This window comes from Carcharodon carcharias, chromosome 20, assembly GCF_017639515.1.
Source record: "Carcharodon carcharias isolate sCarCar2 chromosome 20, sCarCar2.pri, whole genome shotgun sequence".
Taxonomy (NCBI): Eukaryota; Metazoa; Chordata; class Chondrichthyes; order Lamniformes; family Lamnidae; genus Carcharodon; species Carcharodon carcharias.
The window spans coordinates 114,392,781-114,417,683 of NC_054486.1; the positions used below are offsets into that span (position 1 = coordinate 114,392,781).

At 44.7% G+C, this 24,903-nt stretch overlaps 1 protein-coding gene across 3 annotated transcripts; it reads right to left on the reverse strand.

The window, feature by feature from the left end:
• Positions 1–8,515: 8,515 nt before the first annotated feature.
• On the reverse strand, positions 8,516–22,968 carry batf (basic leucine zipper transcription factor, ATF-like). 3 transcript variants are annotated; one of them, XR_005946218.1, is made up of 4 exons: positions 22,796–22,968; positions 19,260–19,364; positions 12,527–13,125; positions 8,516–10,789 (listed from the first exon to the last, which is right to left on the reverse strand). XR_005946218.1 is itself a non-coding variant. In XM_041213922.1 (3 exons), exons 1-3 carry the CDS (start codon positions 22,859–22,861, stop codon positions 12,922–12,924), a joined length of 375 nt encoding a protein of 124 aa, XP_041069856.1. In that variant the 5' UTR covers positions 22,862–22,968; the 3' UTR covers positions 12,146–12,921. The 3 variants fall into 3 exon arrangements, 2 of the variants coding, with proteins under 2 accessions (XP_041069856.1, XP_041069857.1); XM_041213922.1 differs by lacking the exon at positions 8,516–10,789 and having other exon boundaries at positions 12,146–13,125; XM_041213923.1 differs by lacking the exons at positions 8,516–10,789; positions 22,796–22,968 and adding an exon at positions 22,681–22,781 and having other exon boundaries at positions 12,146–13,125.
• Positions 22,969–24,903: the final 1,935 nt, after the last annotated feature.

Below are 24,903 nucleotides of genomic sequence, written 5' to 3' on the forward strand. Positions count from 1 at the left end.
GACCGATTTATCCTGATTCTCTGCTTCCTGTTAGCTAACCAATCCTCTAGGCATGTTAATGCATTACCCCTTATGCAATGTGCTCTTACCTTGTGTAGTATTCTTTGATATGGCACGGTATCAAATGCCTTTGGGAAATCCAAGTACAGCACATCTACAGGTTCCCCTTTCTCCAACCTTGAATGTCACTTTGTCAAAAACTTATAAACAAGTGACCTCTTACCTTTACTACTTCATCTTCTTTCAAGCTAAAGTTCCCTCTCAGTACTGAACTAATACCATCCTTAATTAACAGAGCTACCCCGCTACCTTTTCCTAGCTTCCTATTATTTGATATATCAAATACCCTTAAACATTCAGGCCCCAGCCTTGGTCACCTTTCAACCATGTCTTTTTGGTGCCCATCAGGTCATACGTATTTATCTCTATCTATGCTAATAATTTATCCCTTTTGTTATAAATGCTACATGTACTCAGATGCAGGACCTGAAACTCTTTTTTACCATTTTCGGCTTCATCTGCTGGTGCACTCTTACACCTGTACGCTCTGTCCCTTCCTGTCACACTCTGGAACGCTGCCCTCCTGCATTAATTTGTTGTTTCCCTCTACTTTACTATCTCTCCGCTCACATGATCCTCCCCCACAACCGCCCCCCCCCCCTTCACCGCCCACTATTTAGTTTAAAGCTCTATCGACCTAGTTAAACAATTCTCCAGAACACTGATCATTGGAGAAGCTGGGAATTCCCTCCTTGAACAAGAGAAGATCGAGAGGAGATCTGATCGAGGTGTTCAAAATCATGAGGGTTCTGGACAGAGTCAATAGGGAGAAACTGTTCCCATTGGTGGAAGGATCAAGAACCAGAGGGCACAGATTTAAGGTAATTGGCAAAAGGAGCAATGGAGACATGAGGAGAAACTTTTTCACACACCCGAGTGGTTAGGATCTGGAATGCACTGCCAGGGGGTGCAGAGGAGGCAGGGTCAATTGGGGCCATTTAAGAGAAAATTGGATTGTTATCTGGGAAGGAAGAATGTTCAGGGCTACCTGGAGAAGGCATGGGAATGGCACTTGGAGAATTGCTCCTTTTGAGAGCCAGCAGAAAGACAATGGGCCAAATGGCCTCCTATTACACTGTAACCACTCTGATTCTAGGTCACTACCCTGAGGAACTCCTGCAGTGATGCCCTGGAGCTGAGATGATTGACCTTCAACAACCACAACCATCTTCCTTTGTGCTAGGTATGACTCCAACCAAAGGACAGTTTTCCCCCTGATTCCCATTGACTCCAGTTTTGCTAGGGCTTCTTGATGCCACACTCGGTCAAATGCTGCCTTGATGTCAAGGGCAGTCACTCTCATCTTGGGAGTTCAGCTCTTTTGTCCATGTTTGAACCAAGGCTGTAATGAGGTCAGGAGCTGAGTGGCCCTGGCGGAACCCAAACTGAGCACCAGTGAGCAGGTTATTGCTAAGCAAGTGCTGCTTGATAGCCCTGTTGATGACCCCTTCCATCACTTTACTGATGATAGAGAGTAGACTGACGGGGCAGTAATTGGCTGGGTTGGATTTGTCCTGCTTTTTGTGTACGGGACATTCCTGGGCAATTTTACACATAGCTGGGTAGATGCCAGTGTTGTAGCTGTACTGGAACAGGTTAAAGTGGCAATGAAGAATACAGAACTTCTCAGCACAGCAGGCATCAGTTTAGGCACTGGCTGTCAGGGAAACTGCATTACCAGTTTACTGGGACCACCCCCACCGCCCCCCCCCCCCCCCCCCCAGTGTCACTCCCTATAAGTCGAACATGGAAAGGCCAATCCCCATCGATATGAGGGAGTCAGTGAAAGTTTAATCAGCACATTTCCACAGCACATAGGGAAAGCGATGCCGCTCTCTGCCTGGCTCCACAACCTAATAGTTTACTCCTGTTAACTAGTTTTAATAGTGACTAAGTTGGAAGAGTAGCTGATGGTCAAATGATCAATTTTTATCAGCATGGAGATGAGATTTGGAATTCCTTATTGAGGGTAATTGTTCAAAGTTCACCTGGACATGTGCCAGCATCATAATCGGCTGATTAACTGTCTGATCTTCAGCGAGTTTTGCTCCTGATAACTGTGAGTTGGTGAAACCTCTGACTGAAATCCTCACGTCTCATTAACAAACTCGATCGTTTTCTTACAGGGCACGATCAGGTTACTGTCCTGCTGAAGGCAGTGGGATAAATCGAATCTCCCTGAGGTCACTGCCTATCACAAGCCTGTTTCTGCTTTGTCAATACTATTTTTTTTAATGTATTAACACAGGTAAAACAAAACAAGAACCTCAAGTGTGGAATGAGAAAAGGCCATTAAACTTAAATCACTCATTTGTTAATAAACAGTTTACGTTGTCACATCTCTCCTATTGATTTAAGAACATGAGTCAGCGATGAGAAAAGCTTGTTCTCCATTAAAGCTGGCCACCTTTCTGGTACATTAACCCTCCCAATAAGCCCATCCCTCCAAAACATTGACTTTCCCATCAAAATCTGTGAAGCAGATGTTGGAGGAGTTAAGCAAAAAGAATCAAACAGCAAAAAACGGAGGCCATTTTATTCATTGTGCAGAATTTCCCATTCCATGGGCTGTCGGGTGCCTGACTAGGGTAAAATTCAGCCCATCCAGCTTGTGCTGTCTCTTTGAAAACTGCTTATTTATGTTGCAACACTAGGGGGAGCACTTCCTGCACAGGTGCAGATGCAGCGTCAGTGTCGTCTGTGACATCTTTTGGTTATCTGCTCCTATCACTGCTTGCTTGTCCCAACAACCACCCCCCTCCCCACTCCTCCCCTCCTCCCCCACCACCCTCCCCCCCCCCCCGCCCCACCCCACTCCCCCACCATAAACCAGCTTATATTTCACACCTTTCCTATTTCTACTTAGTTCTGTCGAAGGGTCATGCGGACTCGAAACGTCAACTCTTTTCTTCTCCGCCGATGATGCCAGACCTGCTGAGTTCTTCCAGGTAATTCTGTTTTTCTTTGTGTCAGTGTCAACTGCCCGCATTAAAACAAACAAGTTGACTTGACACAGACTAACAAGTTCAAGTTACACATTTTTAGGTGTGTTCAATCCTGAACCCATTGGAAATTTACGAATCATCATAAATCTGTGCCCTGTTGTTCTCGATCTTTCCACCAAAGGGAACAGTTTGTCCCTGTCGACTCTGTCCAGACCCTTCATGATTTTGAACACCTCGATCAAATCTCATCTCAACCTTCCCTTACAATGCTCTTTAAAAGAGTTCTCCAATTAATCTCATACCTCTGCTTTTTGCCCAGATCCCTACAATTTTTTCAAGTAGCAATCCAATTCTGATTTGAGTTTAGCATTCCAGATCACAACAATTCAGTAAAAAAAGTTTCATAAGATCATAAAATATAGGAGTAGGAGTAGGCCATTCGGCCCCTCGAGCCTGCTCCATCATTCATCAAGATCATGGCTGATCTGATTAATTCCATTTTCCTTCCTGTCCCCCACAACCCTTGACTCTCTTCTCAATCAAAAATCTGTCTAACTCGGCCTTGAATATAATTCAGTGACCCAGCCTCCACTGCTCTCTGGGGAAGAGAGTTCCAAAGATTAATGACCTTCAGAGAGGAAATCCCTCCTCATCTCTGTCTTAAATGGGAGACCCCTTATTTTGAAATTGTGCCTAGTTCTAGATTTCCCCAAGAGGAAAAGCATCCTCTGAGCATCCACCCTGTCAAGCCCCCTCCGAATCTGATATGCTTCAATAAGATCACCTCTCACTCTTCTAAACTCCAACAGATACAGGCCCAACCTGCTCAACCTTTCCACGTGAGACAAATCCCTTCATGCTAGGAATCAGCCGAGCTTCTCTGAACTGCTTCCAATGCAGGTATATCCTTAAGTAAGGAGACTGTACACCGTACTCTAGGGGCAGAACTTTTCGGTCGGCACGCGGGTACACCTGTGAAATTGCGCGAGATGATGTTAGGCAAGCACCTGGACATCATCCCACGCTCGCACAATATTTCAGTCGGCGGGCACATACAAAAGTCAGAAGTGCAGCCACTGATAAATGAAGAGGCCTAGTAAGATCACTAAAGTTGTAATTGCCTCCAAACTTTGGTGGTCTGTCTGTCTGTCTAACCTTATGGCCAGGTGGACTTTGCATTTTTCATGAAATCTCATCTAAGGGCAGGATGAGGTTTCTGTTATTAAATTTTTAAAAATTTCATGGACAGTATTTTTATCACGTGTATGTTCAGGTAACTGATTATGATGCTTTCACATTTTTTTCCTAATTTTATAAAGTTTATTTAGCTGTTTTAAAGTCTTCAGCTCCCTGAAGCAGCTCTCTCCTGCCCTCATTCGTTTGTTTAGCACAGTTTTTTCTGACCCAAGATTCTCACTTTCAAAATGAATGCTAAATTCAGCCATTTTATGGTCACTGTTTCCTAGGGGATCTTTTACTCTGAGATCATGTATTAAACCTGCCTCATTACACATTACCAGATCCAAAATAGCCTGATTCCTGGTTGGATCCACAACATTTTGTTCTGGAAAACTGTCCCGAATACACTCTATGAATTCTTGCTTGTGCCTACCTCTGCCAATTTGATTTTCCCAACCTACATGAAGATTAAAGTCACCCATGATTAATGTACTGCCTTTTTTACATGTCCTCACTGTCTCCTGATTTATCCTCTGTCCTACAGTATAGCTACTGTTAGGGGGCCTATAGCCTACTCTTACTAGTCTCTTCTTCCCCTTGTTATTTCTTACCTCCACCCATATGGATTCTATCTTGTACTAACAAAGCTACCCCACCACCCTTTCATTCCTGCCTATCCTTTTGAAAATTCACATATCCCTGAGTATTTAGTTCCCAGCTTTGATATTGGTATGCCAGCTGTACATTCAGGGATGAGAACCCTTTGGGATGTGCTTCTGCATTTAGATGGGGTGCAGGCAATGATGCCCCATGCCACTGGGGAAACATGTTACACTGAGAGGCTGCATGGGCCTGAACTCTGCAATGTCAGCCATAGCTCAGTTGGTGGCAAATCTCACCTCTCCTAGAAGACCCTGCGTAGATGAGACCTTCATCCCTTCTCCTCTTCTCTCTGCGTTCTCAGAAACGCACCCCTTTTGGCTGCCTGTAAAAGTGCAGCAGTAGAATATGTGCGGCTCGGTGGACATTTCTGGTCCAAATCACCAGCTTGTTGCTGCCTTCAGAACCAATATTTTATTATTTTGGAATAACTAAATTATTTTGGAATACCAAGGAAAAAAAAAATAATTAAAAGTAAAACCAGATTCGATCTCATTGATGTGAACTGAGGAGTTAGCTGATTGTCTTATCAGTTCCAAAGACAGGCTGGAACTTTGAAAAAATGTATTCTTTCAGGGGATGGGGTTGTCACTGGCACATTGTTGTTGCCCATCCCTAACTGCCCTTGAACTGAGGGGCTTGCTAGGCCATTTCAGAGGGCAGTTAAGAGCCAACCACATGGCTGTGGGCCTGGAGTCACATGTAGGCCAGAGACCAGGTAAGATCAGCAGGTTTCCCTCCCTAAAGGACATTAGTGACCCAGGTGGGGTTTCACAACAATCGATGATAGTTGCCATGGTTACCATTGCTTGCTTGAAATTCCAGAATTTGATTAATTGAATTTAAATTCCACAGCTGCCCTTGCGGGATTTGAACTTAACTTATATGTCAGAGAGTGCGGAGGAGTGCCCCGCTCAGGCATTGTGATCTACCAGCCCCACCGCTGAGTAATATGAAGGACAGGTATTACTTCAGCTCCTGACTGGCGCAGTTCCAAAGGTACTGAGGGTGAGGACAGCACAAAACATAGGAACAGGGTGAGGCCATTTAGCCCCTTGAGCCTGTTCCAACATTCAATTAGATTGTAGCTGATCTGTATCTTAGCTTCATTTCCCATATTTGCTCCATATCCCTTGATACTCTTGCCCAACAAAAACCTATCAATCTCTGTTATGAAAACACTAATGGACGCCCAGCGTCCAGATTTCGGGAGAGAGAGTTCGCGATTTCCACTCCCTTTTGTGTGAAGGAATGCTTCCTGACATCGACCCTAAACAACCTGGCTCTCATCTGAAGCTTCTGCCTCCTTGTTCTGGGTTCTCCCCAGGAACAGTTTCTCTTTATCCACTCTCTCAAATACCTTGATTAGATCACCCTTAATCTTCCACGCAGAAGAGAATACAATCCAAGTTTATATAACACCTGCTACCTGTGGTTCCTTAGCAGAAACAGCAGATTCTCATTTATGTACAGTCAGGTAGATCTCAATTCGTCAAATTCTACAACTCAGACACAGTAGTTTCAACTCCAGTCACGGATCAAATAATTCACAAACAAATTATTTTAATATAAAAGTTGCAAAAATATAAAAGATTACTGATTTCCTTGTTTCTAACCATTCTACATTGTCTTCAGGTGAAAGTACAGTGCAAAGCTTGCCTTAGGATTCAGTGTCTATGCCTAGGAGCTCACAATGTATTGAGTGCAGTCACTTAAAATACAATCAGTGCCGGTTTTGTGTTGTAGATAATTATTCCAGGCGTATGGTAACAGAGGCAATAGGAGTGTTTAGTATCTCAGCCCTGATCCTCTGCAATGTGACTTCTGGTCTGTGCAGCTTCAGAATTAGTTGATAGGGTTTGTTCTTGGGATGTGGGTGACACTTGGAAAGCACTCGTCATGCCTGGCTGGCTTTGAGAGCTAATCACACAGTGTGGAGCCAACTACCAAGTGCCAAAGTCCTCTCGCTGGCAGATTCCTTCATGGTCATGATACAAATGCTAGAAATTGTCGGACTGTTTTCTTTATTTGCCTGTGAGGTGTGGGGCTTCACTGGCTGGGTCAGCATTTGTTGCCCATCCCTAATTGCCCTCAAGAAGGTGGATGATTGAATTCAATTTCATTAATTACTGAGGTGGGAACTCTGGCCTGTTAGTTCAGTGTCATAACCACTAGAAATATCAGTCGTGACCATTTTGAGTTTGGTTTCTCATTGTTCAGCATAACTGAAAAGTGTTCAATTTTGGCACTTGGAATTCACCTGAGAACCTGCTCTCATTGTGCCAGGATCCCTAACTTTCTAAACAGGATATTAATATTGTTTCATGGAAGAAGTAATGTAGCAACGCTCACCAAAAGAATTAAGAAACAGGTCATTACAATTCAATAACTGATACTCCAAAAGATACCCTGCAACTCCTAATTCTTAAAGATTAGTTTAAAAGTTTATCTGGAGCTCATGGATTAGCTACAACACAGGTTAACATTATTGATCCATTTAATGGGCAATTGTACTATTATTAGCTACAATTAAAAGTTACCCTGGGTATGAGTGCCAGTATGTTGTTACCTGACTGATCATACGATGACACTCAGAGTAGGGAACAGCCCATAGACACTTGGGGTAAAGTGTTTAGCTTGGTGGATGGGTAGGCACATGCCTGATCTGGGCAAGCGTGAAACGACGCGTGTTAACGTCGGGTGAGTGTCCTGACCTCAATGCGCAGTCGCGCAATATTTCATTTGTCAGGCACGCCAGAGTTGGCAGCGCGCCCACCGACAATTAACAGGCCTGTTAAGACCATTAAATGACCAATTAAGTTGAATTTTTCGCTGCCAGTCCAACCTTATGGGGAATGGTGGAGGGGAAGGAGGAGGGGGTGGGAGGAGGTCCATGTGGACCCTCCAGGAGGGATCAGACTGTAAAAACTTTGTAACAGTGAAAGGTCCCAAGGTGTTTCAGAGGAATATTAAGAAATAAAATTTGACCAGAGTTGCAGAAGGAGTTATTAAGGCAGCTGGACCAGAAACTGGGTTAAAGAGGGAGGTTTTAAGGAGAGTGTTAAAGGAGGAGAGAGAGGTGGAGAGGTGCAGGGAGGGAACTCCCAGGGCTTGGGACCCAGGCAGCTGAAGGCACAGCCTCCAATAGTGGAGCTGTTAAAATCAGGGATGCTCAAGAGGCCAGAATGAGGGGAGCACAAATATTTAGCAGGGTTTTTGGGATGGAGGACATTAAAGAGATAGAGAAGGGCAAGGCCATGGAGGGATTGAAAATGTCATGACCGTGGATCATAGCCCCAAATTACTTATGGACATATTGAACTTTTAGGTAAGACATGTGTTTTTTAAAAAAGGGCCTACAAGTAAAAGCTGTAAAGTAACCACATGCTGGAAAATTCCTATGTGGATTACACTTGACCAACCAGCCCAGAGAGAAAAGAATGTCACACCTCACTTCAGAGAGAGAGAGAGAGACACTTCAAAGGAAAAGATACAATGCAAAAACTGAACTGTAATAATGAAGGCTGATTACCAACTCAGCAGATGTAAACAGTAAGGTAGAGGGGACATTTGCATTTTGTTGAATAAACCATTCAAAGACTGGGGGTGAAATCTTGCACCTAGCTAGGAGACGCCAAGCAATATGTTTATATTACTAATAAAATTGGTGCTATAAAAAGGATTTTATTGTTAGAAGAGCTGGAATTCAAAGGGCCTAGTGATACAATGAGAATTTACACTCAACGGGAAGGCTAGGCATATACAGAAAAGAGTTGTGTGTGGGGGATAGAGAGATGCCACCTGTAAGCCGACAATTGTGTGAAGGAAGCAAATTGAAAGGAACCTCATTTTGAATTCATAAGATAAAATGTGCGTTACCTGGTGTCTGTTTAAACCTATGGGTTATCTCAGAATCACACAGTACAGAAGAGGCCCTTAGGCCCATCGAGTCTGTACCGACACATGAGAAACACCTGACCCATTTACTAGCACTTGGCCCATAGCCCTGAATGTTATGAGATATGTCACATTATGATGTTATTGTTGTCTTGGGGGGAGATTACTTGGGAGGGATTAATTTGGGGATTTGTTTAAAAGTTATTATGGTAGTAATTTGTAGACAGGTGTACGTGTTTAAATTTGTTGTTAAATTAATAAATGTTTAATTTAACTTATATAAAAAGCCTCTTGAGGCTTGGTGCTTTTTATTTCTGAATTCAGAGCAGCATCTCAAACATACCAATTGAAAATTTAGGTTCTAACAGTTGTTTAAAGTTTCCTCTGGGATTTTAAATAACTCAGCCTTTACTAACAGATGTGTTATAACAATGCTGATGGAACAATGGTTGTGGCAAGGACTGAAGATAATGACTTTGGTGTTCCAAATTTTTAGTTAGAGGAAATTGTTTGTCCTCCAGTTTGGAATGTCCAACAAGCAGTTGGAAATTTAAAGGCAGAATTACACTGACATATACAGACTGGTTCCTTTTAACCTCAGTTTCCCAAAAAAATAATTTCAAAGATTGTTTTCATTAATTTAAGATTCCAAATTCCAAAAGCTTTTCTGTCATAAGTTTCTTTAACAGGAATGAAAAAAGTAGTAAAAATGTCATAGTCAAAGTTTAACTGGGGAGCGAGCTTGGTTATTCTGAAAGGTAGACAGATCCGCTCTATCCCATGAGTGCTCATTTTAACTAATTTGTCAATGTTTCTGTGAATCACATGTTTAAAACTTATTGAAAATCACTGCACAGGAAAAAGATGAGAGTAAGAGTCTTTTCAAAGTGCCACCTTCCATTTGCAGAAGTTTTCTACACCAGTGCTCTCATTTACTGAGACATTCTCTTAACATCACACCCTCCTCTTCACCATTAGCTCCATCAATTGGAACATTCTGTGAATTGATGTCCAATTCTACCAGGATCCAACTGAACCAAGGCACAAAGGAGAAACGACAGACTGTAACTGCAAATCTAGTTGGACACTCAGCCATGGAGAGTGCACAGTGGGCAGATTGGGACAATGGACTTTTATTTTAGTTATGTATTTTAACCTAGGGTCTAGCTGGAGTCAGTAGATGTTTAATCATCACGTTGCACAAGTCGAACAGATTGTAAAAAATCTAGACCTTAGCCCCACTTAAGGAATTGTGGGTGTTATTAAATAAAACAAGGTCGTGTCTCAAAGTGATTTGCACTAACTATCGATTAACTGAGATGTTTAACACACCTAAAGTCAGATCGACAGCAGAACAAGAGTCAGCTCGTTTATATTCTAATGCAGCTTCCAAAATCTGACAAAAATGTTACCATAGAAGAAGCTCTTGGAGTTTTCAGATCAACATTGAGAGATGAAGAATTAATTGGCTTCTAAAGTAGGGCTTCCATGGACAACACTGAGTTGGGGTCTCTTTTTAAACTCACAAATGAGCAAATCCTTTCTTCATACGTTTTTATGACTGAGGAACTACCCTGCTCACTCTGTACCTCATTGCTGATAATGCACGTTGGGAAGTACTCAGATTGTGAAAGGCGCTATTTTAATGTAAATGTTTCTTTTTCATTTGGACTGTTCTCTTTATAGTATTGATGATTAATGTGTACATTGTCAGTAATTACCCTGATCTGATTCTCATTCTACAGTCTTCAGTACACCATTTACTTCTCTGCTTCATTTTGTTCAGGTAGATCATTAGCAACAGTCCAAAAAGCGTGTTGTTTTTCCCAATCACCTGGCAGAGTCTCCCCAGTAATTCATTCAGGAAGGTGGAAGATTCACCCTCGGTCTGGGCCGACATCACTGATCTCAGTCAGGAGCACCAGCAGCAATATGACCCTTCACTTCACCTGAAGGGTCAGAGAGGGGCTCATCCCCACTTGTTTGTATCTGTGTCCGCATGTCAGTGTAAGTCTCAGTTAAGACACGAGCAGGCTTGGGCGATGTTCCTATGGTGGGAATAGATGGTGACAATGTCAAGAATTGTACAGTAACACCTGGAAAAGGTTCTGGTGTGCTCGTGGGCCTATACACCAATAATGAGCAGGTAGGCTAGAGAGGGCTTGCTGAGATTGAGCAAGATCCTTTCAGTGTTACTGATACAGCATCATCGAGGACTTGCTGAGATTTCTAAACTCTTACTGATCCCAATGAAAGATTGCAGGCCTGGTTTTTACTGTGGCAGTTTGGGGTTGATGAGAGGAAGGTGCAGGGGCAAAGCGGAGTGTGAGGCCAGGGAGATTGAAATATTTAAATTCTCCAACACTTACTCCTGTCCAAAGCCAATGGCAGCGATATCACGCCCCAGGGAGAAGATGCCACTATTCCTGATGGAAAAGTCCGAATACTTCCAGGAACTCAAAGCAACAGTCCCTGACAAAGGAGGTATGGATGGGCAGAGTGGGCTAGGGAAAGCCCTGGGGTAAGGGCAGCTCATGGCAAAAACTTGTGGGGCCCTCGGCCTTCCTTGTCTAAACCACTGAGCCAAGCTCCTGTGCTCTGAATCCATCCTATCACCAGCTTTCACTGCTGACTTACCAGGTTGTTAGTTGGCTCCCAGTTCAAATGGTGAAGTGTCACCAGGGCTGTGACTCTACGATTAAAACCAGGCAAGTAACATGGTGGAAAATGAGGTGCCAGCCCACCCATTATCTTAACCCCACCCAATCTTCACCCTCATCCCCACTCATCATCTCACCACCCACCCAATCTTCACCCTCATCCCCACCCATCATCTCACCACCCACCCAATCTTCACCCTCATCCCCACCTACCCAATCTTCACCCTCATCCCCACCCATCATCTCAACACCCACCCAATCTTCACCCATCATCTCACCACCCACCCAATCTTCACCCTCATCCACACCCATCCAATCTTCACCCTCATCCTCACCCATCATCTCACCACCCACCCAATCTTCACCCTCATCCCCACCCACCCAATCTTCACCCTCATCCCCACCCATCATCTCACCACCCACCCAATCTTCACCCTCATCCCCACCCACCCAATCTTCACCCTCATCCTCACCCATCATCTCACCACCCACCCAATCTTCACCCATCATCTCACCACCCACCCAATCTTCACCCTCTACACATCCATCATCTCATCACCCACCCAATCTTCACCCTCATCCCCACCCATTATCTTAACCCTACCCAATCTTCATCCCCATCCACACCCATCATCTCACCACCCACCCAATCTTCACTGTTCTACCCCCCACTGTTCCCAGCAGCCACCCTGGAATCTAATTGTCTTTTGTTAGCAATCATATGAAACTCTGTCCACAGATATATGTGTTCACAATTGAGGAATTATAGACTATTAATTAATGTAAATTGTACAGTCTGAGTAATTAACAGTTCAGAATGAGATCTGTAAGCTTCTATTGAGGGCAGTGTTGATTAACAGAATAGTTTCCATTTTTCCTGTTCCCGGCATTTGAAATGTTCACTGGACGAGTTAATAGGAGTGCACAGCAGTCCTGTAGTTGGTCTCGAAGATGCACTGTGACCTCCCCGTGTCAGTCACATTCCCTGCATTGGAGGATTTGAATCGTCCTGTGCAAATGGCTGTTTTTCTGAGCAGTTGTTCTGGGGTTGGGCTGTAAGGACCAAATGCTTTTTCTCAGTAACCAGGAGCAGCTCAGTTCTTTCCGAGTCTGTGTAATACTCACGTTTGTCTCTTGTCATTGCTGTGAATGGGTTGCTGCTGTTGTAGCTCAGTGACAAATTCAAACTCATTCTGTATTTGATGTTATACTGGTGACGGTGTGTCTGAGCCTGGTGTTTATTGTTGGAGTTGCTGCTCCATCTTTAAGACTTTAGTATTTATAATAAACTATGTCAGATGAAGTTTAACAAGTCAGTGGGACAGTGAGAACTCGGTATGGCTGATGCAGGGTTAAGGGCAGAGAGATGACAGGTATGCGAGGAGTTTGCCTGCTCCTTTAGGGAATAGCTGACACTGCGAGGTGAGTTTCTTCACTCTCACTGTCCCCATGGCCAGTCTGTGTTGTCACACTCCATCCTGTGCAGTCTCAATTTCAGTGTCTCTTTCTGCAATGCTGTCTCACAAGTGGAGCCGTGCTGGAGAGTTGCTGAGAGTCTGGTGGAAGGAATGATTTGGATAAACCATCTCCTCATTTGAGGAAGTCATTACAGAGCAAAGACTCTCATGGTTTCTCAGAACAGCGCTGAAATATTTCAGCTCCTCGTTGAGCTGCTTTATCTCCTTCCGTAGAGCTGCATTTTCTTTCTCTAAATGTTCACTTTCCTGGAGAAAAAGAAATGAAAACATTGGAGGGACATTTCTGAAAGTTCAGACATTGCTCTGAGGTGGGGGGGGGGTGGTGGTTTACACTCGATAGGTTCAGGGGGGAGGAGCTGGAGGAGAGTGAAATCTGAACAATTCCAACCCAAATCCTCCTTCAATCCACCCACTTTTCAGCGTTAACCCTGGGCCTGGGGACAATTCAGGGAGACAGTTCACAACTTTAAATATGAGGATAAGGCCTCGATGCTAATTGCCATTCAGGTTTTTGGATTTAACTCTGATTGGTCGGGTTTCCTGAGATTCAGAAGCTTCACTGAGGTCAACACATGGTGGATCCAGGAAGCAAGGCCTTTACACCTACTAGGCCCAAGCTGAGGAGCTCACAACTTTCACCATGAAACCTCCAACCAACCACCCTCCTCACTCCCACCGCTTGACCTCCGACCCCCTCTCACCCCCACCGCGTGACCTCCGACCCCCCCTCGTCCCCACCGCGTGACATCCAACCCCCCCTCGTCCCCACCGCGTGACCTCCGAACCCCCCTCGCCCTCACCGCGTGACCTCCGACCCCCCTCGCCCCCACCACATGACCTCCGACACCCCCTCGCCCCCACCGCGTGACCTCCGACCCCCCCTCGCCCCCACCGCGTGACCTCCGACCCCCCTCGCCCCCACCGCGTGACCTCCGACCCCCACTCGCCCCCATCGCGTGACCGCCAACCCCCCACTCGCCCCCACTGCGTGACCTCTGAGCCCCTCACCCCACTACATGACCTCCGGCCCCCACCGCCTAACCCCCGACCCCCACTCGCCCCCATCGCGTGACCTCCCACCCCCTCGCCCTCACCGCGTGACCTCCGAACCCCCCTCTCCCCCACCGCGTGACCTCCGAACCCCCTCGCCACCACCGCATGTCCTCCAACTCCCACTCGCTCCCACCGCTGACCTCCGACCCCCTCGCCCCACTGCGTGACCTCCGACCCCCACTTACCCCCTTCACATGACCTCCGACCCCACTCGCCCCTACCGCGTGATCTCCGACCCCCCCTCGCCCCCACCGTGTGACCTCCGATCCCCCCCCCCCACCCCCGTCCACCCCCACCCCCTCAGGTCTCCGGCCTCCCACACCACAGGAAACTGGATCAGTCATGCACCAAATCGACCAATTAGGTTTGACCTCTGGGTTGGGGAAGAAGTGGGTGATGAGCAAGTGCAATATGTGGAGTTAAAATCTGGCCGTAGGAGCCAGAATCAATATTGTCCGAGTTCCCCACCCTCTCTGGCCCAGTGCTCCCCCAGCCGCTCATACTGAGGAACACTATCTATGGATTGGATAGTGTCTGGACCTGGTATTGGTCAGTGAGCACATGGAGAGGGTAATTGTCAGTCGCATTTCGAGTAAGAATCAAGGTCACTTAAAGAGGGTTTGGAGGAAGGAGCATTTCAATATTAGGGTTGAGGAATCCAGAGTTAAAAACAAAGTCAGTTACTGAGGTTCTGGTGTGTCTCTGAGAACATTGTTAACAAGCTTTCCAATCCTTATCAGACAAAAAGATTAACTTTTCTCTCCTTTCTCACAATGCTGTTGACCATAGGAGGTGGCAGATCTCAAGATAAGGGAAATTTTTGACATTTTTTTCCTGGAAACAGTTAAGCTTTTCTCGCCTACACTCGCTATGATGCAAACTATTTTGTGAATCTAGGTACTGAGTACAAGACATGAATAATGCAGTCAGCCCAACCCCTTCTTCCTCTGGGTGACTGCTGGTCTAATAACTTCAAATATCACATTTCAGGTTACAAACTGGTTCATTATCACATGTCATAAATTAAAACTGTATAATTTCTTTATTACTGTGAAATTTTGTGGTCAAAACCCCTGATTATCTTAGAAACTGATCAAAGCACACATGATGAGACAGAGAGAGAGAGACGGGGACAGAGAGGGAGAGGGACAGAGACAGAGAGAGAGGGAGACAGAAAGAGAGAATGGCAGAGTAGATGAGGAGTTTATTTTATATATAAAGACTTAAATGGCTTGCTGGTAAACAGCCTTCTGATTCATTCATTTCAGAATATAGGGCAGTTTTTAAATTAACACATCTAACCAGCCAACTGCAGGAAGTGTGCAGTCATCAGCCACTCTTACAAACCAGATTCACTGCTTCCTCTGACAGTTTCATATATGGCAACCACAGATATATCTCCAAGCATGACATTGTGCTCTCACTCTGTGAGAAACGCTGCACATTCTCTGTATTAGGAAGAGTGTGGACATCACACAAACAACACACACCCTCCGGATCAACTGTCATGGGCTCATTGCCTGTAAAGAAAATGGAAGCTCAGAGAGACCCTCCTTCTTCCTGAGAATCCCATAACCCTCAAAAGGAAACAGTCACGGCACATGTGCAATTCGTAAAGTTACTGAATCCATCAGGATCGGGCAGACAGGTGTGGGATAGACTTCGGTCTGAATCAACTTTCCAGCTATGCTGTGCTCGTGTACAGAAACATCCAAGTGTCAGACTGAATACATATTCACCCCGGGGAGAGGCTGAGGCTGATTGAAGCAGATGAAATTTCAGGGCTGGTTGAAGTCAGCAGGTCAGTGCAATGTGCTCAGGGCCATTTCTGTAATGGGGACACAAGAGGATGAAGGTTGAAAGGAGCTCAGCAGCCAGGCAGGGTCAGACGTGATAGGAGTGATTTGGGCTGGAGTGGTGGGTGTGGTGGATACAGATGGAATTGTAGCTCTCGAAAAAGAACTGGATAAATATTTGACGGAGAAATAATTGCAGGGGAGTGGGATTAACTGCATTGCTCTTGGAAAGAGCCAGTGCCAACTAGATGGGCTGAATGGTCTCTTTGGAGGTGTAATTTTCTATAATTCCATAATATGGTTATTTAGCAGTTAGAAAAATAATTGTATTTCCATTGCGCCTTTTACATAATCAGGAAATTATAAAACTTCTCACAACCAATCATTTGATTTTAAAAATGTTACAAGGCAGGCAAACAAACTAGCACAATTTGCAACAGCAAAGTGCCTCACACTGCACAGGGTGAAAGGACAAAGTCATCTATTCTCAAGGTTTTTGTTAGAAAAGGAATATTGATCAGAGCCTCTTATTCTTCAAATAAAGGTCAGCGAAACTTCAGGGTGGTCTAAACAGGCAAATAGTCTCAGCTTAGAATCTTATATCCGACAGTGCAGCACTCCCTCAGCACTGACCCTCCGACAGTGCAGCACTCCCTCAGCACTGACCTTCCAACTGTGCAGCACTCATTCAGCACTGACCCTTCGACAGTGCGGCACTCTCTCAGTACTTACCTTCCGACAATGCGGCACTCCCTCAGCACTGACCCTTCGACAGTGCGGCACTCTCTCAGTACTTACCTTCCAACAGTGCAGCACCCCCTCAGCACTGACCCTCTGACAGTGCGGTACTCCCTCAACACTGACCCTCTGACAGTGCGGCACTCCCTCAACACTGACCTTCTGACAGTGCAGCACTCCCTCAGCACTGACCTTCTGACAGTGTGGCACTCTCTCAGCACTGACCCTCTGACAGTGCGGCACTCTCTCAGTACTGACCCTCTGACAGTGCGGCACTCCCTCAGTACTGACCCTTTGACAGTGCGGCACCCCCTCAGCACTGACCCTTTGACAGTGCGGCACCTCCTCAGCACTGACCCTTTGACAGTGCGGCACTCCCTCAGTACTGACCCTCCGACAGTGCGGCACTCCCTCAGTACTGACCCTCCGACAGTGCGACACTCCCTCAGTACTGACCCTCCGACAGTGCGGCACTCCCTCAGTACTGACCCTCTGACAGTGTGGCACTCTCTCAGTACTGCACTGGCAGTGTCAATTCTCATTAAGAGGTTTAATTCCCTCTCTGCCTCTCCTACTCACTTATAATTTCTGCAGTCTAGAAGAATGAGAGGTGATCTCACTGAACCATAGATTTTTTTCATTTATTCATTCACAGGATTTGAGCATCAGCTGGGCCAGCATTTATTGCCCATCCCTAATTGCCCCTTGAGAAGGTGGGGGTGAGCTGCCTTCTTGAACCGCTGCAGTCCATGTGGTGTAGGTACACCCACAGTGCTGTTAGGGAGGGAGTCCCAGGATTTTGACCCAGTGACAGTGAAGGAACGGCGATATATTTCCAAGTCAGGATGGTGAGTGGCTCGGAGGGAAACTTCCAGGTGGTGGTATTTCCATGTGTCTGCTGCCCTTGTCCTTCTAGATAGTAGTGGTCGTGGGTTTGGAAGGTGCTTTTCAAGGGGCTAGACATTGTTGACACTGAAGCATTAGTGACATTGTGGGCTGGAGATTCTAGAACATGGAGGGTTACAATCTCAAGATAACTGGCCAATCACTTAGGGCTGAGATTTCTCTCCAAAGGTTGTGACCCAGAAGGAAAGAAGAGTTCGGACCGGTTCTCTTATCTCCCAGTTTTTACTGGTGTTCCATTTTAAGGTATACGAGACCAGCACTCATGTTTCCCAGTTCTTACTGTTTTTCTCCATCTTTGGAATTCTGTACTCCAGAGGGTGTAAGGATGTTCAGTCATTGAGTACATTCAAACTGAGTCCCATTGGTATTTTGTGTCTCAGGGAATCCCGGGATGTGGGGAGTGTGTGTGAAAATGGAAGGAAGGTGATGAGCTGCCATGATGGCACTCGAGGGGCAGGACAGGCTCGAGGGACAGAATGGTCAACTCCTCTTATTTCTTGTGTTTTTATGAAAAAGAGGCACTAGAAAAGGTGCAAATAAAGATTTTCTAGAATGATACCTAAGCCAAGAGAACATATCAACAAGAGAAAATTGAGCAGGTTGGGATGATTTGCTTTCGAACATAAAGTCTGAGGGGTGAGCTGGTGGAGATCTTTAGGGTTATTAAAGAGTTTGATGGGGTTGACATAGAGTAAAATGTTTCCACTGGCAGACAAGATCAGAACTGGAGCAAAAATCTAAGATAGTGACTAATAAATTCAATCAGTGGAATTCAGGAGAAATTTCTTCACCACTAGAGTGGTGAGACCATAAGACCATAAGACATAGGAGCAGAAATTAGGCCATTCGGCCCATCAAGTCTGCTCCACCATTCAATCATGGCTGATAAGTTTCTCAACCCCATTCTCTCCCGCCTTCTTCCCGTAACCTTTGAACTCCTTAACAATCAAGAACCTATCTATCTCGGTCTTAAATACACTCAATGACCTGGCCTCCACAGCCTTCTGTGGCAATGAATTCCATAGATTCACCACTCTCTGGCTAAAGAAGTTTCTCCTCATCTCTGTTCTAAAAGGTCTTCCCTTTACTCTGAGGCTGTGCCCTCGGTTCCTAGTCTCTCCTACTAATGGAAACATCTTCCCCACGTCCACTCTATCCAGGCCTTTCAGTATTCTGTAAGTTTCAATCAGATCCCCCCTCATCCTTCTAAACTCCATCGAGTATAGACCGAGAGTCCTCAAACGTTCCTCATATGTTAAGCCTCTCATTCCTGGGATCGTTCACGTGAACCTCCTCTGGACCCTCTCCAGGGCCAGTACATCCTTCCTGAGATACGGGGCTCACAATTGCTCACAATATTCTAAATGTGGTCTGACCAGAGCCTTATAAAGCCTCAGCAGCACATCCCTGCTTTTACGTGGATGTGAAACTGGCTCCCACAGAGAGTGGTCAAGGTAAATCGTATAGATACAGTTAAGGGGAAACTAGATAAACAAATGAGAAAGGAATAGAAGGATATGTTGATAGGGTGAGATGAGTGGGGTGGGAGGAGGATGGTGTAGATCATAAATGCCAGCAGGAAGCAGATGGGCTGAATGGCCTGTTTCAGTGCTGAAGACTGAACCTGTTCTGTGTACATTTTTTCAACTTTTATTTCTCTAATCTGATCCTGAAGCAGCTGCTGCCTGGTTTTGGCATCTGCTCCTTCTCTGTCACTTTATGGCTTTATTCCAGCCCTGGTGATCTAGTCAGTCTGTATTCTGGTGATCTAGTCAGTCTTTATTCCAGCCCTGGTGATCTAGTCAGTCTGTATTCTAGTGATCTAGTCAGTCTTTATTCCAGCCCTGGTGATCTAGTCAGTCTATATCTTTCACTCAATTCCCTTACCTGATGTAGTGTGTCTGCTTTTAAAGTCTGTCTTTGTCGACTCTTCTGAGCTGCGAGACGATTCTTTTCCCTTCTCATGACTTTCTTTGACTCCTCAAAATTTTCCTGGAAATATGTCGAAGGACATTGGATTATTTTGTGGTAAAGGTAGGTGTCCAGTGTGTGCAATTGTGTACAACATTGTCCTGTGTATAGAAAGGTGTCCTGGGTGTATAGTAGTGTTTCAAGGATGACTATAAAATGCATTCCATCTACACAATGCTATTTTGAGCAGTGAACCCTATCTGTTGCTGTCTATTACACTGGCTCTGCTCTCTCCAGCAGTTCAATGGCAATCTCCCCCAGTTTAAATTTCATCTATTACTGTCATGTGGCAGCAAGATCAGAGCTGATTAACTATGTGATTTCTGGATATCTCTCATGCTACACTGCATCACACCAGACACACTCATCTTTAAATTACACGTTTTCAATAACCTTTCAAAATAAAATGATTAATGAAAAATTTCAACCATATTACCTTTGGAAAGTAGTTGAAAATTTGCCTATTACCATTAGTGTGAAAGTGAAGTTAAAATCTTTGATACATCATTCTGATTGACAGGATAGACACCACATGTTAAAGGAGTCACACTTGTGCTGTTGGTTGATATCAGCTCTGTCACGTGTCTTAGACCGTTTATTCTACGTTAAAGGTTCCACATAAATGTAGATTATTGTTATTTTCCTTCCTCCTCATCTCCCACTCTCTCAACACCTATAATCAGCTACCAGTCACCAGCTTTATCTCTGAAGATTTCAGACATCAGACAAACCCAGGGATGTTTGAAGGAGTTAACAATTGATAAGATTTGGGCCAGGTTTACAAACTCTGTGCTGAGCTAATTCCTCAGGAACTTGTGCAGGTTGATGTACAGGAACAAGACAAGCCTTCACCCAATGAGCCTGTTCCACAATTGAACCAGGCTGTGCCAGGTGGAGAATTCTATTCCATCGACTGATCTTTGCTTATCACCTTAAACCTTAACTTTATGCAACAAACATCTATCAATCTTAGTCTTGAAAATTAATACCAATCTTGAGCCTCAACAGCTTTTTTACAGGAGAGAGTTCCAGACTCCCCCTCCCCTGTATGTGAAGCAGTGCTTCCTGACATCCCCCTCATTGGCCTGCCTCTCAGTTTAAAGTGCCTCCTCATGTATTTCCTCACCAAGGTTGCATAAATTGAACTTTTCAAACCCTTCAACTATTTTTAACATCTCGATTGGACCATCCTTCAACTCAGGTTTCTGCAACCTGTCCTCATAATTAAACCTTAAAGAACTACCACATGGGAGCAAACTAAAAAACATGTACTGTAAAACACAAACTAAAAAACACGTACTGTAAAACACAAACTAAAAAACACGTACTGTATAACACAAACTAAAAAACACGTACTGTAAAACACAAACTAAAAAACACGTATTGTATAACAAAATATAAAAACATGTACTGTATAACAAAATATAAAAACACGTACTGTATAACAAAATATAAAAACATGTACTGTAAAACACAAAATTAAAAACACATACATTATAACAATAAAAACACGTACTGTATAACACAAAATAAAAACACATACTGTATAACAAAATATAAAAACATGTACTGTAAAACACAAAATATAAAAACACATATCGTATAACACAACTGTAATCAGAGACATCTCAAAACTTCTTTTCACATAAAGTGACTGGAAATGCAGCATTATCTACAGCTTTCAAAATATGTCAACCATATATCTTTTTGCTCCAGTAGATGTAGAATCCCCTTATAAATCAGATAAAAGAATGAACTCGCATTTATAAAACACCTTTAACAATCCATATAAGCGAATGGAACATTTTCCACTCGTTACACATTGTTTCACAAAGGGCTAAAGTTAGAGAAATTAACCTCTACACTGTCCCCATCAAACCCTCCCAGGACAGATACAACACGGGGTTAGATACAGAGTAAAGCTCCCTCTACACTGTCCCCATCAAACACTCCCAGGACAGGTACAGCACGGGGTTAGATACAGAGTTAAGGTCCCTCTACACTGTCCCCATCAAACACTCCCAGGACAGGTACAGCACGGGGTTAGATACAGAGTAAAGCTCCCTCTACACTGTCCCCATCAAACACTCCCAGGACAGGTACAGCACGGGGTTAGATACAGAGTAAAGCTCCCTCTACACTGTCCCCATCAAACACTCCCAGGACAGGTACAGCATGGGGTTAGAGTACAATGCAGTTTAATCTATTCATCTCTCCCCATATCTTCACTGTAAATTATCTATTGTCCACTTGGTCAGTTGTTTAAGATGAACTCAAAACAGCAAAGCAATAGATTTCTGAGTTTTTATTATTTGCACTTTTCATAGTGCAAAATGTACAACTGTGGAAATGAGAATATTGAAACTACACCCAATGTGCTACAGTCTATTACTGTACAGTTACTGCAGTAACATGCACTGCAGGATTGAAGCTGAATAGTAGCATCAGTAGTATCGCTGGTTTTGTCAGTGAAAGGGTTGGAATTCTGCTGTTGTTACATCACTGCCTGGTCCCTATGTGTCCCTACACTTTGTAAAGAGATCCTTTCGAATTAGCTGTGGAAGAGGACGCACCATCAGTGAATCACTGGCTGGGAGTGCAATTATCATTCCTAAACCTGCTCCTTTTGAACAGTGAATTATTTTTATATTTTATATTTTATGATTTAGAGACATCCAATTTTTGTGCGAACACATTCATTCAAATAACAAATCAATACTTCCAATAAAAAGACAACTTAGACAAAACCATTTGAAAACTGGAATGAATAAGATTCTGCCGATTTGTCTCCCTTGGCAATGCAGAGGTTAAAAGTATGTGAAGAGGGAGAGTTCAAACACAACTGCAGAAAGCTGATGAATGTTGGTAACTAAATTGGAAACAAGGTGTGCAGTTTTACTGTTAAAATTTAATGTGTGAGGAAATGGCCTCTGCCTCCTTTACAATATATGGTCATTTCTCAGAGTAATCATGTTGAAAGTCTCTGATAAACCTTGTGGAAATATTAAAACCAAAAAAAAGGTGGGGGGCGACTGAGCTGAATATAACGAGCAGAGAGACTTCAGTTCCAAACTGCGCTGGCAATAAAGCTGAAACTCTGGCCGCACTGACTGCAGCTGGTGTGTGTGTGCAGACAGTGAGGGGAATGGGACTGGCCCAGCCTCCGTGTGAACTGTCACCACCTCAGTAAACTTCACACAACAGTGAACTCTGATCGTCAGGAACCATGGAAACTAACCCGGCAACAGCGGCAACTCCCGGAAAGAAAAGGGAAAGGAAGAGAAAGCAGGTGGATGCTTTGACACATGGCACAAAATCTCACAGGCAAAGAACTTACATTTAATAACAGACATTCACCCTGGAAAAGACTGAGCAATAACATTTAAAATGCAGTTTCAAGCGCTATTCCCGCATCTCCCTGTTGCAGACACCAGTCCCAGTGCTAATTGTACCTGTCTGCCGCTGGCCGGCTGATACCTGCTGTAGCTGCTGTCGCTGCTGTCAGAATCCCGCGCCATGCCTCTCGGAACAGTCCTTGGCGCACTCTCCCCGTCTCTCACTGGCTGCACCGCTCATCTCACTTTTCTTAAAGTCTCAACCAACCATTTCTGGTAAGTAACAGGCCCCCAGCAAGCTGGAAGTCACGTGCTTGTGACGGAAATGTGTCACGCACCGTCTGGGAATAGAAGCTGTAAAAACCCAGCAAAAAAACCCAAGGGTTTGTCAGTGAGTGGGAGCCAAATACAGAGAATACACACAAAAAAAACTACAGCCAGACGCGCGCACACAGACACAGAGAGAGCAGGAGAAACTCCGCAGCAGACACGGTGGGAACAAAGTTTCAAACGAATGCAGTTCATGAGAGGATCAGAGAGTATGTGGCTTCAAAAAGTGAAGGACTTTTCTAAACCGTGTTAGGTTTTCAGAATTTAAACAATTCACAGGTCTGAAAAAATAAGAATTCGCTCTTTATAAGTATTGCAAAGTGACAATGGAGGGCAGGGCTGAGTCCAGTGAAATCACCAACATCACACTTGACTTGAGAAAGAATGTGGAAGGTGATGTATTGATGCTTCTTCCTGTCAATTCCCCCCTAATAACAGAAAGGATTTTCTATGCTCACTGTTGTGCTGTATTTCTCCAACCCTAATTCCCACATGCACACCAGAATGCCCTTTATTCAGCCCTGTAGAAAGTCTGCAACTTTGGATTAGGGAGTTGGGGAACACAACATTGCAGAGAGTGTGTGAATAGATGAGAACCATTTACACCAGCAGGAGAGTGATTGCACATCTCCTTTAGTAACTGATGTATGAGAGATTGAGAAACTGACCAGATTTAGTTTCCAGTCTGTCCAAATTCACTCAGTCACTAGATGTGCAGTAAATAAAAACACATGCTGGAAATGTCACAGGTGTAAAGAGTGAAAATGAGAACAGGCTTGGACCACACCAGCTGGCCCATTTCAAAGTCCCGTGAGCCACATCCCCATGATCTGTGTCCCCATGACCCATGTCCCTATGCTGTCATCAGTCCGCCCACCAACACAATCTTCCGAGGCGGGGATAGGTGGATAGGTGGGTGGGGCAGCTCCTGATTGGTTGCCTCCATGCTCACCATCCTATTCAAGATGTTGAGTGCATGCCAGATGCTACTGAGCCAATCAGAGGCTCCCGATCTGGAACCCCCACACCATACCCCAGAGACAGGAAAATGTTGAGGGACTTTTCCAACACTACTTTCCTGATCCACTCACCTCCTAGACAGTATTCACAGGGCCCAGCAAATCCAGCTCAATCTGCATTGACAATGTCGGGTCACCTCCTATCAGAACTGAATGATGTTCAGTACAAACAGCTTTGACACAAATGCAGCCAAGACTGGAAAGGCTGAAAGGGTAGGTCTGTGAGAGGGTGGAAAGCTGGAGAGATTAAATGACTAAAAGGCTGATGGTGGAAGACAAAGGAGAAGGTAATGGGGTAAATAAAGAAACAAAAGATGGGTCTAGAGCGAGGTGGAAATGGCAAAAGCAGAAGCTCTGAGGAAGAGGAAGTGCTGCGAGGGTGGATGAGGGAAGATGTGCTTGTTTTGACAATGTCACCAGTGCTTCTGAAATCTCTTCCTTTTTCCTCAACCAAAGGTTCATTGATAGGGCCCTGGACACTTTCACCTTCAGCTCCTCCCTTTCCTTCTTGGAGAACAAGTCGCTGTTGGCTTCACTGTGCAGCAGATGGAAGGAAATTCTGAACAAACAAATGGCTGTAGATTGAGGCCTGGGGTAACTCAACTCAGGAGAAAGCCTTCCTGTCAGCAACAACTATGGAATAGTGGGAAGAGGTCATTGAGGTCAATGCCAGGCTGTACCTGCAATGTAGAAAAAAGTTTCATGACCTCACCAGAGCTGTCAAGTTAAGAACATTGCTCTTACACTGCTCAAAACTGCACCACCTCCAGCCTCATTGCTCACAATTACACTGTACCGTTTGCATCTCTCATTGATAATCACTGCTCCAAACTTCAATAAACTATTGCTCCTCACCCCATCTCCCCCCTCACCCCA